Here is a 14,245-nt window from a genome sequence, read left to right as displayed (position 1 = left end):
CCCCCAGTGTCTTGTGTCCATTGGTTATGCTTATATTCATGCATACAAGTCCTTTGGTTGATCTCCTAACCTCCCCCCCCCAACCCCCACCTTCCCTGGCCTTCCCGCTGTACTTTGACAGTCTGTTCGATGCTGTTCTGCCTCTGTATCTATTTTTGCTCATCAGTTTATAATGGTCTTTATTATCCATAAATGAGTGAGATCATGTGGTATTTTTCTTTCATTGACTGGCTTATTTCACTTAGCATAATGCTCTCCAGTTCCATCCATGCTGTTGCAAATGGTAAGAATTCCTTCTTTTTTATAGCAGCATAGTATTCCGTGCTCTGTTCTTAATAGCATGATAAAATCTCACACCATCCTGCTGTGTCCCTGTGTCAAAGGGATTTGGATCATCCCTTTGTCCAGCATATCTAGCCGGTATGTATTCCCACCTGTCAGTCACTTGTAGCGTCATGGTTATTAGACTGACTGTGATGGTATTACAGTATTTGTGTGCAAGTGATCCTTATGTTACTCAATAATGGCCCCAAATTAATTCCCGTATTTTATCACAGTATATGTTATAATTGTTCTGTGTATTATTTCTTATTCTTAATCTGTTACTTGGCCTAATATATAAATTTAATTTTGTCATAGGTATGTATGTATAGAAAAAACATATAAGGTTGAGTATTTTTCAAGGTATCCACTGGGCCTCTTAGAATGTATTCCCTGAAGGTGAAAGTGGACTTTCATATTATATACATCACCCAAACCAGGAACCTGGAGGGGATCAATCTAGTAGACTTTTCTTTTTCCTTTTCGTTCTCAAATTCTTTAGTGTCTACTAACTCAGCAATTTTGCAACTCTTCCATTCCCCTTTGTACCATGCTAATTTTAGTTCTCAATTTTTTTAAAAATCTTTCCTGGAATATTGCAAACGTTTTCCAATTAGTTGCTCTACTTGTACCAGTTATCTTTGGCTTAAGTAAGAGAAAATTCCCACTCAAATTGGCTGACACAGTCAGAGGTAGTACGACCAGGAGGTGTTTAGTCCAATTACTCTGAGTACCACATCCAAATTCCACCACACTCAGGAGAGAAGAGGCATCTGCTCTGCTACCTGTATCAGAGGGAGGAAGTCTGCCAGTAGCCACCGGCAGGCTTCCCCTCGGTCTCATTAACAGCATTGTTTCACACACCTGAGCCTGAAGCCATCACTAGCAAGAACCAAACCGTCTATGATTGCCCTAGACCAGCAGTTCTCAGCCTGTGGGTCGCGACCCCTTTGGGGGCCGAACAGCCCTTTCACAGGGGTCGCCTAAGACCATCGGAAAACACATATATAATTACATATTGTTTTTGTGATTAATCACTATGCTTTAATTATGTTCAATTTGTAACAATGAAAATACATCCTGCATATCAGATATTTACATCACCATTCATAACAGTAGCAAAATTACCGTTATGAAGTAGCAACGAAAATAATTGTATGGTTGGGGGTCACCACAACATGAGGAACTGTATTAAAGGGTCATGGCATTAGGAAGGTTGAGAACCACTGCCCTAGACCAATCAGAGCCCCTCCCTGGGACTAGGAATGGAGAACCATATGGACGAGGGGAAATGCTCAATAAAACTGAGGTTCTGACCGGAAGGAGGAAGGGACCAGTGTTGGTTGGAACCATTCTGTCTGCTCTGCTGCCTCTGATCTTGTGCCCTCCAACCCAGGTCCCCAGAATGATGCTGTTGAAATGCAACTGTGCAGTCTCTCTACTGTGGAAAACGTTTTCATGATCTCTCTTTGCTTAAGGATCAAGTCTAAGTTCTTAGTCTTGCATACAAGACCGTGTATGATTAAGCATCTGCCAGTTCCTCCGGCTTTTGCTCTTGCCATGTTCATGTCTCAGCTATACTCCCACTTCCACCTCTCAGACACACATCGTGCTCCTGAGGAAATTTACTGTCTTATGACAGTGACTGGCTCTGTCCATCTTAGGTGCCTTTTTTCATATGGATCCGTCTTCCTAGAGCTGCTGCCCTTCTCATCATTCAAATGGTACCACATTGACTCATTTTTCTATGTTCATTACCCAGGCCACCTCAAATCTTTCCAGAACTCTTGGTAGAGTAGACTATTCCTCCTTCATACTTTGTGCTCTTTATATATTTCTAACATTGCCACTGTCGCACATTATTGTACTACTTTCTTTCTTTTTCTTTAATCCTCACCCAAGGAGATTTTTCCCATTGATTTTTAGAGACAGTGGAAGGGAGGGAGAAAGGGGGAGAGAAAAAAGCACATCCATATGAAAGAGACACATTGATTGGTTGCCTTCACCCCGCCCCCCTAACCTCTGGCACGCGCTCCCACTAGGGCTGGGATTCCCACCCGCAAGCCAGGTATATGCCTTTGACCGGGAATTGAACCTGAGACCCTTTAGTGTGCATGAGCTGATGCTCTAACCATTGAGAAACACCAGCCAGAGCTGTACTACCTCCTTGTATATGTCTTTCTCCTTCCCAGGCAGTCATGCTCATTCATCTTTGTATTCCCAGCACCCAGCAGTGCTTGGCACAGTGGGTAACAGGAGATACTAGGTAGATGTCTGGTGAATGATTGAGAGCCTAAGGGTTTGAGCTGAAAAAGCTAGTCTGAGTCTATTGGTAGCATATGAAGGGGTTTAATTGAGATGAGATGAACTAAGAGTGATCAACATACTTTATATTTCCTATAATACTAGAGCAGTGGTTCTCAACCTTGGCTGCACATTAGAATCACCTGGTAAACTTTTTAAAATCCTGATTTCTGGGCCTCATCCTCCGGAAATTCTGTTTCTTTGTTACTAATGTTGTGGCCCCACCCCATAACAAGACCAGGAGACCAGACAGAGTTAGTCAGGGGTGCTCACAAGCATGGGTTCTGCATTATTGAAATACAGGCAGCCTTTTGGTTGAAATCAAATTTCACTGCACCACAGATGTAGAGTTTTGTTTTATATGGAGCTGTCACTGCAGAAATTTTCAGCCCTAATTAAAGTGCTAATTATCTGAACAGGATTCAAATCTAAGCTGCAAAAGCTGTAAAGGAATCTCTTCTGCAGCCCAGGAGAGGATGTGAAATTTTCCTTCCCTGACAAAATCCAGAATAAGAGATGTGATGGGCGGCAGAAGGCTATGCACTCTGTGCTCATTCTGTTACTGCCTAGAAGTTGTTCAGCCAAGTAGTTTGGTTACTGAATGAGGTGGATACAGTCTATGGAGATAGGCAGCCCCTGTCAGGTAACAATGGTGATAAAAGTACATGACACTGGCCAGGCTGGTGTAGCTCGGTGATTGAGCATCGACCCATGAACCAGGTGGTCACAGTTCAATTCCCAGTCAGGGCACATGCCTGGGTTGCGGGCTCAATCCCCAGTGTGGGGTGAGCAAGAGGTAGCAGTCAATGATTCTCTCTCATCATTGATGTCTCTCTCTCTCTCTCTCTCTCTCTCTCTCTCTCTCTCTTTCTCTCTCTTTCTCTTCCTTCATCTCTGAAATCAATAAAAATATATATTTTTAAAAAATTAAATGATACTGTACAAGAGCATCAGGTACATGTGTGGTTAAGTGGAAGCGTCTACGGGTGTAATTAAATAATGGCTGGCAGAAGCAGTGATGGCAGGAAAAGTGCCCAGGTGGGCGGGCCATAGAATTTAGGAGTGCAAGGTACACAAAAGTGGTAGTTGGGATATTGTAATTCAGAGCAGCCATTGATATGCTCAAGAAAATTAAGAAAAATGAATAAATAATAACTGGCATAACTTGAGGAATTTATTGTGGGATAATCAGGACCTCAATATTGGAAGATAATTATAAAACTGTTGGGGTGAAAAGAAAGTTAATGTGACCAATATTACTATAGCCTCAACAGTACAAAGAATAACTTAGAATTGAAGATGAGGGGAGTGGCTAGACTAGAGCATAAGGTTTGCATTAGATACAATTGGTTTTTTATCTCATTTCTGGAATTTATTAAGTACATAACTTGAACTCCATCTTATTCTCAGTCTCTTTATCTACCATATGGAGGAAATGATTGTATCCACATTATAGAGTTGTCATTACAAGTAAACAAGCCTGCAAAGTACTAAACAGGCATAGCACATAGTAAGTATAAGACAAATGGTACATATTTACTTATTTTTATTCTATTATTCAAGGGTAGTTTCGTTTCACACTTTCATAAGGACTTGGATATTTCTTGCTAATTTTGAGCTAGTTAATCCAGTGAAACAGCTTTGAACCCACTTGGAGCTTTTTTTTTTAGCCTTGTCCAAACATTCTGCAGGGTTTCTTTGCTCAGGAAACCACAAGGGCATGTAATTAAAATAGTCTGTACAAGCAAAATGATGATCCTAATATTTAAATATTTTTAAAGTTACTTTAATTACAAATAAATTCATAGAACTTTTGGCCACTGTTCCATGGACCAACTGTTGACTTTTTCCTATTAGTCCTGGCAGGGATTTCACACCACTTTCTGGTGTTCTCACATATAAGCCCCAAATTAATCATGCCTACAGTTACTGCCTGTGTAGCCAGGGGCAGCTGCAGATGAATTCTCTCTCTAGAGGAACACTGTGCACAAGAACTAACTGTATTATAATATCATGGTAAATGGCAATGTCAAAAGCAAGGTATCCTTTAAAGGATGCTTAAGATCCCTAGATTGGAGTGGATGTGCTATGCTGGTAGAAGGTGCTTTCTCGGGGCAGTAGCAGATTTGCACTATATTTTCTAGATAGTGACTCTGTTCCCTATTTGTGGTACTTAGACACAGTATTATTTATTCAATTTGTTCAACAGACCCCATGTTATATCAGAGATTCAATAGTGAGTGAGAAACAGATAGTGGTCTCTGCCTTAATAAAGCTCAGAATCCAGGGGAGGGAGCACATATTAATCAAATATCCATCACTGAAAGGAACATTATAACTGTGATGAGTGTTATGAAGGAAGGGTATGAGGAGGTGGTGATAAGAAAGCACCAACAGGAGGACTTTACTTAGCCTGGAAGAGGAGCAAAGATGAGAGAAGTCTTTCCTGTTGGGAATTGTCTGGGGATCTGAAGGATGAGTTGTATGCCAGCCAGGGTGCCTGCAGGAGAGAGATGGCATGCATGACAGGGCAGTTTAGAAGAGTTAAATAATGGGACTCTACAAAGATGTGGGCAGAGGTAAGGGAGCCAACGTGGGATGGTGAAGCACCCTGGCACTAGCAAGAGTAGGGATCTGTTACCACCACTAGGCATAAAGGGGCAAAAGGAAGAGGTCATTACTGGAAACCTGAGAGATGGTAATACCTGTAAGAGATGGAATCCCAACAAGAGCTGTGGCTTTTTGGGGGGCACTACCAATCTGTTGTTTCTTCCAGGAAGGAAGAAGCCAGGAGAATAAATCATCTGACCTCACTCTTCTCACTCCTTCTGGCCTCTTGTTATCTTTTCTCTTGACTGATCCCAACTAGAGTCCAAAGGAATCCCATTGCTGTAGTCCATACAGGTCAGCCTCTTGACAAAGAGCAAGATGGAGAAGGGTGGAGACTAGATCTGGAGAAGCAAATTGAAAAGATCTAGCAAAATGAGCATTGTAATAGTTTCAACAATAAATATTTTTAAAAAATACATCCAAAGAGTAAACATTGAGTAGACAAAATAAAAATTACCATAGACAGATACCACAGAGTGTAGTGAGGAGCGTCCCAGGCAAAGGGAACGCCATATACGAGGGCCCTGTGGCAGAAAGGAGCACAGAGCCTTCCAAGAAGGCCTGTGTCAGGGCAGAAGGCTGCCTCAGGTAGTCAGAGGAGGAACCCAAGGGACATGCTTGGATCAGAATCAATGAGAAAGGGCAGAGATCATGAAGAGAGACTGGGTAGAGAGTGTCATGTCTGTGAGGTGACGTGGAGGCCAAGAAATAAGAACTAGGTCAGGGAGCAGAAGATGAGGTTGTGTGAAAGAGTTCAGGATATAAGGCAAGTCCATCCTGAGCTCATCCTCTTTGAGTGCAAAGTTTGTGATAAAGAACACTCCCAAAGTCCGAATGACTGGCAAAAGTCATAAGCCTTTTCCAGAGACATTTCATGGTGAGGTTGGAATTAGGCGACTGCCATATTGAGTCATCCCACTCAGCCATTTAGTCAATAAATATTTATTAATGGTTTTAATAATAAATAAATTAAAACCTTAACACCAGTGTGCTAGGTGTTAAGAGACAAATGAGGTGATTCTTGTTTTTTGAGAGCTTAGAGGCCAAGTAGGGAAGATAAACATGTAAGGAAATATTTGCAATATCCTATAGTAACTGCTATTTCCAGGTGCCAGAGAGCCCAACCTAGACTTTCTGGGGATGTGAGGTAAAGCTCCCCTGAGATGTGGTATCTGAGCTGGGTCTTGAGTTCCCCAGGTAGAAAACTGAGAGGAGGTGCATCTTTTTTGGTGGTCGTGGATTGTACTCTCCAACTTACAGCCTCCACTCCCTAAATAGCAGTCGTAGGTGTTCTTGCAGTCGACCAGGGATCATCAAAGATGATGCATTTCCTTGGGAGGATGAGGAGAAGTGAATTTTGGTATTTCTAAAAGTATAGACAGCCTGACAGCAAATTCCGGAGCCTGGGTGACATTTTAAATTGATAAGGCTCCTAATTACCAAACCCTAGGAAACCATATGGAATCCAGCCACAGCTCTAGGATTAATAGAAGCGAGCACTGTGAGCCCATTGCTAGCAGCATGTTCTCTTCAAATAATGGCACGGGATCTGTGTCAGCACAGTGTGAGGTTGCAGTTAACACACATACGTATAACCTCGTGATATTTCCTATGTTTCAGAAAAATTTCCCAGCTATGGAAGTAAAAACAAAACAAAAACTTAGCTAAGTTTTCCTACAAAAAGTAGAATTTTGTCTCCTTGTCAAACATTGCCTACTGGTATTGCTGTGTTAAAATGTCATATTTGTAAAGATGAATTGAAGTAAGCGATGTATGATTTTATGGAACATGAGCTTGGAAGGCAGAAGTGTCCAGATTCAACTCTTAACTACTGTACTTCCTGCAGCATGAACTTGGGCTGGTCTTCAGTGTCTCTGACTTTCAGGTTTGTCATCTATAAAGTAGGCATACTAATGCTGTCTACTCATGTGTTTGTTGTAAGAATTTAGTCAAACTAAATGGCTTGCTCGGAGCTAGTTCTAAAAGATGCTGAGAAGAAAAGTCACTGGTGAGACAGAAAGACAATAACCTGAAATTTAATGATCAGACAAGGCCCCCAGCTTCCGCAGTATTTGGGGAGAAGGGCCCAATGTGTACCCGGCACCCTTGCCTGTCAGCATGTAGGTCTAAGTGATGGACTTTTTGTACCAGTGAGTGATAGTTTTCTTGACTTCAGTCCCGGGGCTGAGCATAGATAATAAAAGAAAAGTATCTGTTAATTCCATCTGTCCACTGCCTTAATACTCTCCATATAAACCTCCCAATTTTGTGGAGGGAACTGGTAAAACAACAACAACAACAACAACAACAACAACAACTCACTTTTGGATTTCTAAAGATTTTATGTTCAGTTATTTCTGAAAATTTTACATATTTTATATATATATATATATATATATATATATATATATATATATATTAATGGTTTTAATAATAAATTAAAACCTTAACACCAGTGTGCTAGGTGTTAAGAGACAAATGAGGTGATTCTTGTTTTTAATATATATATACTAGAGGCCTGGTTCATGACATTCATGCACTGGGGTGGGGTCCCTCAGCCCGGCCTGCGCCTTCTCGCAGTCTAGAACCCCTCGGGGGATGTCTGCGGGCCTAAGTTGGCAGTCAGACATCCTGCGAGGGGTCCTTAGCGCTGCCACAGAGGCAGGAGAGGTTCCTGCCACCACCGCTGCACTCACCAGCTGTGAGCCCAGCTTCTGGCTGAGTGGTGCTCCCCTGCAGGAGCGCACTGATTACCAGGGGGCAGCTCCTGCGTTGAGCATCTGCCCCCTGGTGGTCAGTGTGTGTCATAGCAACCAGTCATTCTGCTGTTCAGTCAATTTGCATGTTAGGGTTTTATTATATAGGATATAAAATGTAATATATAATGATATATATAATTCTAATAATTGTTGGAGACAGTGTTTGCTTTGTTCATGCTGACTGACTTGGTAAGCAAGCTCATTCACAACACTTGACTTTTCTTGGCCCTAAACATCCTAAAAATAACCCATGCTACAGAAACTATAATAATAGTAACAATTTGAAAACACCAGTTGTGTGCCAAGCACTTTGCACACACTTCATATTATTTAACCCCTATGGCAAACCTTAAGAAGTGGGTATTAATAACCACTGTTTAACAGAAGAGAAAAAGGAGTCTCACAGAGACTCATAACTTGGCCCCAGTAAGACTACGTATAGTAAATATCAAAGCCAGCACTTGAGTCTGGTTCCAGTGCTCAGGTTGGGGTGGCGCCAACAGCCAAGCACCTGTTTGTGTTTTCACCCCATTTCTGTCTTCTCCTTTCCTTCCAGGTTGTTCTGGATGTTGGTTGTGGAACAGGAATCCTGTCGTTTTTTGCTGTACAGGCTGGAGCCAGGAGAGTCTATGCAGTTGAGGCCAGCTCAGTAGCACAATATGCTGAGGTAAGTGCTATTTTTACAGCTGCTACTCACTAAGTCTCGTAAGCTTCAGGGGACTCAGTGATGGGCTCTTCCAGTAAGTAATTTAGAAGAATTTTTATACCAGTTTGATTTTTTTCCCTATTGAGATGTTACTGCTGAAAGAGCCCAAACTCACTGTAGTGATTGATATGAAAACAATTGTTTTTAAAGTGTCACCGTATTGAAAATATAACACACCTTTCTTCCTGTCTACTAGATGGAGAGAGGAAAGAGAGAGAGAGAGAGAGAGAGAGAGAGAGAGAGAGAGAGAGAGACACACATTGATGTGAGACACATTGATTGGTTGCCTCCTGAACAACCCCCAACCGGGGCTGGGGATCTAATCTGCAGCTGAGGTGCATGCCCTTGACCGGGAATCGAATTTGAGACCGTTCGGTGCACAGTCTGATGCTCTAACCACTGAGCATACCAGCCAGAGTGGTGAATGTTTTTTTATCTCTAATGACCTACCAAGGTGAGGAGCCAGATCTCCCTGGAGCTAGGTTTATTTTATTTGTAAGTGCTGTACTGACAATAGCTGCACCACTCACTTTAAATTTTACTTTTGGTTTAAGGGGCTGCTGCTACATGGTTGATCTCAAACAGGTATCTGCCTTTCAAGGAGCTTTTTCAGATTTTATGTTCTAATTGGAGGACAGGGAGATGCTTTGTTTTAAATATGGTGCTCTGTTATCATTATGAATTGTGTACAAACAGAAAATAAGTCAAAGTCAAGAGTTGGGTAATATCTGTGTACGATAACAACCCAGGCAAGCTGCCGAGTTTGGGTGTGTGCGTGTACTCGTATGAACAGGACAGTGGTCTTGACATTCACACGTGAAAGAAGCCCGAATTTTAATGAGGGATAGATTGCATGACGGAGAGAGAGGAAAGCTTGGCTGCTGCTTCTGAAGGAGCACCGTGAAAATTCCCTCCGACCCTGCACCACTGGTAGCTCTGAGTGATACTTGGTTTGGGGTTGAGGGAGTAGAGCGGGACTGAGACAAGAAGCCCGGTGGGCATGCGTGGTAGAAAAGACTTCCAGGGCCTCATGGCTGGAGGGTCATTGCACTCTTTGTCCTTCTTTCAGCGAGTCTTGGATAAAAATTGTTTGGCCATTTGCTTCTTCAACAATTCTTGAGGGTCCTTTTTAGTAAATATTGGCTGCACACAAAGGAATATTTGTTAAATGTGTACAGTGTAAAGAATGACAATGCAATGAATGTGTGCCCACACCTCTTTCAAGAAACAGGCTCTTGGCATTTCCATTCAAGGTCTGTGTGTTTTTTCCTGATCACTTCCCCTTTCTGCCCTAAAGAGATTTAACCACTACTTTGAATTTTTGTTTATCATCCTTTTGTTGTTTTTATAGTTTTCCCACATATGTTTCTGTCCCTAAAAACAAACCTATATGAACTTTCCAAAACTGGAATCTTAACATATGTGATCTTCTGCAATTGGCTTTTTTAAGTCCAACATTGTGTGCTTGGGGGTCATTTTGTCAGTGCATATAGCTGTTCTTTACCCATCTTCAATGCGGGATAGTGTTATGTTGTATGAAATGCCTCAAGCTGTTAGTCTACTGTGCTGTTGGCAGACCTTAGATAGCTTCCATTATAAACGTGTTGTTATTATGAATACTCTTGCATAGACTCCCACTGCCTCTTTGTCAGAGTTTCCTAGCATATTCACAACAGTACAGTTGTTGGACCACAGGGTATGCATGCCTTCAGTTCTGCTCTGTGATGCCAGATTGTTTTCCAAAGTGGTATGCCAATGTTCACTCCTTCTAGAGAGTGCCATTGTTCTGCAACTTTGTCAGCACTTGATATTGTCAGGCTGTGGATTTTGCCACTCTGAGTTGATGACGTGGTATTTGTGGTTTTAGTTTGTACTTCCACTTATTAATGATTTTGAGCATCTTTGCAAAGTGTTTTGGCCATTTGTCCTTTCTCTTCTGGAAATACCTGTCCCAGATTTTCACATTATTTTAAAAATCGTTTTTGTAATTTAAATTCATTTATAAGAATGATTTCTAAATTTGAATATTAATCCTATTTAGTTATATGGGTAGAAAATATCCTCTCCCCGTTTGTACCTCACCTTTTTCTTAATGGTCCTAGTAAACTTTCAATATGGAATTCTAAATAAGAAAAGAGAAGAGGAAAAAATAAACTTATATAAAGAGAACCCCATAGTTAAAAACGTCTCTGCTTAGGTTTTAAAATATCTTAAAATGCATCCTTAAAGATGAGGAGTTGAGTGCAGAACTTTGTCTCAGGTGCTACTCATTCACTTAATCATATCTACGTTCAGTTGTGTCCACGATTCTGTTTGTTGGCGCATATAAGAAAACCAGTAATGATTGAGGCCTGTATTCGGAGAGCTCTGTCCTAGTAAGAAACTGATCTTATCTCTTGCATCAGACATCCCTCCCTATCCCCACCCTACCCCCCCCCCCCCAAAAAAAGAGTGGTATAAAAAATTTAGGGATTTTCTTCCTCTCCTATAGTTTGTTTTTTTCATATATTTTAATTTGGTTTGTGACACATTCGATATTTATTTCTAAAACTTTAAAATTCTAATACTCTTGATTGTAGTATTTTAAGGGAGGAGAGGAAGAAATTAACTAGATATGTCCTTGCATTCCCTAGCCCTAATCCTGTCTCCATCCCCAGCAAATACTCTCAACAATCACCAGCACACCATGGAGGAGCCGTGCTACAACTGTCTGTGTGATTGGTTTCTCCAAGAGAGTTCTCATTCTGATTAAACACATCGGCAGGGTTGTTGTCTTCTCGCAGAGTGGGGCTACCCTCGCGGACACACTCACCCACAGTGTGGCCGCTGTATAACTATAAGGGCCTCTAGCAAGAAGCCCGTCAATACAGAGACGAAGAAAAGGGAACTAACTTAACATTTAAAACTTTTAAACTATTTAAAACTTCTTAAGCTGTTAAACTATTTAAAACTTGGAAATAGTTTCAAATGTACAGATAAGTTGTAAAAGAAAAATATTTCAAAGGCTTCCCAAATTCCTTTGGCTAGATTCACCTGCTGTTCACATCTTACCCCATTTGCTTTATCATTTACTCTTGCTCCTCCATCACCACACACACACACACACATACACGGTTATACACACCTAGGTATGTTTAAATACATTTTCATATTTGTAGCTAGCCATTAGAGATATGCACATACCTTTTTTCTGTGAGTCATTTATATAAAATATAACTTTATTTTTAAACATTCCAGTGTATTTCCTAAAAATGAGGCTATTTTTTATGTAACCAAAAAAATAACCTATTTTAAGGTGAAAAAGAAGCTGTACAGTGACTCATCCATCGAATCTTTCCGTATTACCAATCAGAATGTGTTGGGGAGGCCCCAGCATGAGTGGAGAGACTGTCCCCACGGGTGTTGAGGTGGGAAGACCCTGTACTTAACTGTCTCTGTTCTTGTGTGGTATTTCTAGACAGATCTCACTTGTAAAGCTTTACAAGTCAATGTCCTGGTGAATTCCAAAGCGCCATAGTGTTATTTTATCTTCGGTTTTGCCTTCTGTAGAGGAGGTGTGTGTTGCTGCAATCTTTCTTCTCTGGGTACGTGAGGCAGCCTGGGGGCAGGGGTGGCTTTCCAGATGCTGCAGGGACTGCAAGGAGTCCCTTAAATTCCTGCTGGCAAGGCCCTTTTGCCCGGAGGCCTTCGATGGATGTAACCCTACGGACAAGCTACTTAAAAATGCACTCGGGACCAAGGATGATTACAGTCTTCTCAAAGTGCGAATCTAATGACAGCCCGGTCCCTCTGGATGCACACTGTGGCCTGCGCGCCCCTCGCTGCTGCTGTGGGTGTCGTGCGCTGATCCCTGTGGGCTAGGCCCTTCACCCTTGTGCGGGACCATCTGTACCAGCTCTCGGTTTCTGCTTCTCACACTGACACTCGCCTGTACTATTGGTGGGTGGCAACGTGCAAGTGTGAACAGCCCACAAAAGAGACTCACTCTAAGAATAGGCTTTTCTAGCAGCTCAGCGTACAGTGCATGGTGCTCCTTCCGACCTTTTCATTATGTGGTAATGGAAGCAGCAGACAGTTAATTCTTTCCTCTGGAGTCTTCATTAAATTGCTCAGAAAAGATAAATTGCAACAAGAGAGAAAAATGTACAAATTTAACTACCGTTGCCTGTCCCTGGGATTCTTCTTCTCGCGCCAGGCTTCTGGGCTTTAAGTAAACAAGGATAGTTTCAAATTGCGTCGGATTCCATGTCAGTCGCATTCAGCAGCACGGCCGGATTGTGTAAGGGCCAGCCCTCAGATGGCAAGGTGATGCCAGTGACTCCTTGTCCGGAGGGCATGCATGTCCAGTCATTTTTGCAGAATGGTCGTGAACTTGCCTGGTGCAGCCATGTGCTCTCACCCTTGGCCCCCTTTGACATTTCTGAGTCAGTAATAAGAGATCATCCCTGTCTGAGGAACAGGGCAGAACTAAAGGTCTTCAATGCATTCCCAAGCTGTGAGCCCGCCCACGTCAACATGGCAACTATCTCTTGCTCTTTTTCTTTTTTCTACACATGAAATGTAAAGAGAAAGCCCCCACACCATACAGACATTAATCAAATGTATACACATACAGAGTCATGGAGGGGGTATTCCTTAATTTAAAATTGCACACAAATGCATGTTCTGTCTCTCCATCTAGGTGATAAACCCCTTGGCGGGCCAGGAGAATGAAAGACTAGGAGGGCGAGCCATCATGAGTAGATTTATGTGTTGTAATCAGCATAAACTTACAGCAAAGCTCTCTGACACTTAGATTTAACAATGTGCATAATCGTTTGGGGCTCATTAGACTGTACTCATACACAGTCCCTATATATGACTCATTAGGACGAGTTTTAAGGAATTAGGCCAAGTACCCTGGGTGGTGGTAGAAATAAAAGCAGGTGGAATTGGATCTATTGTGGTCCTGCCTTTCTGGACCTGCTGGGTTCACAGGCTAGGGCTGCCTGTCCAATATGACAGCCACAAGACACATGGGACTATTTATATATAAAAATTAATTTCTTTTAATCTTCACCTGAGGATATGCTTATTGATCTTTTTTAGAGAGCAGGGGGGGGGCGGGAGGGAAGAGAGATAGAGATAGAGAGAGAGAGAGAGAGAGAGAGAGAGAGAGAGAGAGAGAGAGAGAAACATTGATGTGAGAGAAAACATCAAAACATCAATTGGTTGTCTTCTATATGTGCCCTAACCTGGGATTGACCCCGCAACCTAGGTATGTGCCCTGACTGGGAATCAAACCCACAACCATTTGGTATATGGGATGATACTCCAACCAACTGGCCACATTTGCCAGGGTTAAATTAATTTTTAAAAGTAGTCAGTTCCCTTAGTCACACTAGTCATATGTCAAGTTCTCAGGGTCCACTAATGGCTGGTGGCTATCGCCCTGGACAGTGCAGGCAGAGAACATGTCTGTCACTAGAGGAAGTTCTAGTGGGCGGCACTGACGGAGAGAGCACAGATGGCCAAACTTCACTTTTCTGGCACTCGATGTCCACGC

At 42.1% G+C, this 14,245-nt stretch overlaps 1 protein-coding gene across 2 annotated transcripts in view; it reads left to right on the top strand.

The window, feature by feature from the left end:
* The window catches only part of LOC118667497 (histone-arginine methyltransferase CARM1-like), a 230,494-nt gene that overhangs the window by 134,866 nt on the left and 81,383 nt on the right, over nucleotides 1-14,245 (top strand). For both annotated transcript variants that reach the window (XM_036330973.1, XM_036330974.1), the window contains exon 5: nucleotides 8,551-8,661. In XM_036330973.1, coding sequence (XP_036186866.1) covers nucleotides 8,551-8,661 — 111 coding nt within the window. The remainder of the gene's footprint in view (nucleotides 1-8,550; nucleotides 8,662-14,245) is intronic.

The sequence above is a fragment of the Myotis myotis genome, unplaced genomic scaffold (assembly GCF_014108235.1).
Source record: "Myotis myotis isolate mMyoMyo1 unplaced genomic scaffold, mMyoMyo1.p scaffold_m19_p_12, whole genome shotgun sequence".
NCBI lineage: Eukaryota > Metazoa > Chordata > Mammalia > Chiroptera > Vespertilionidae > Myotis > Myotis myotis.
The sequence above is the reverse complement of the archived record's forward strand: the minus strand, read 5'-3'. Positions and strand labels throughout refer to the sequence as shown.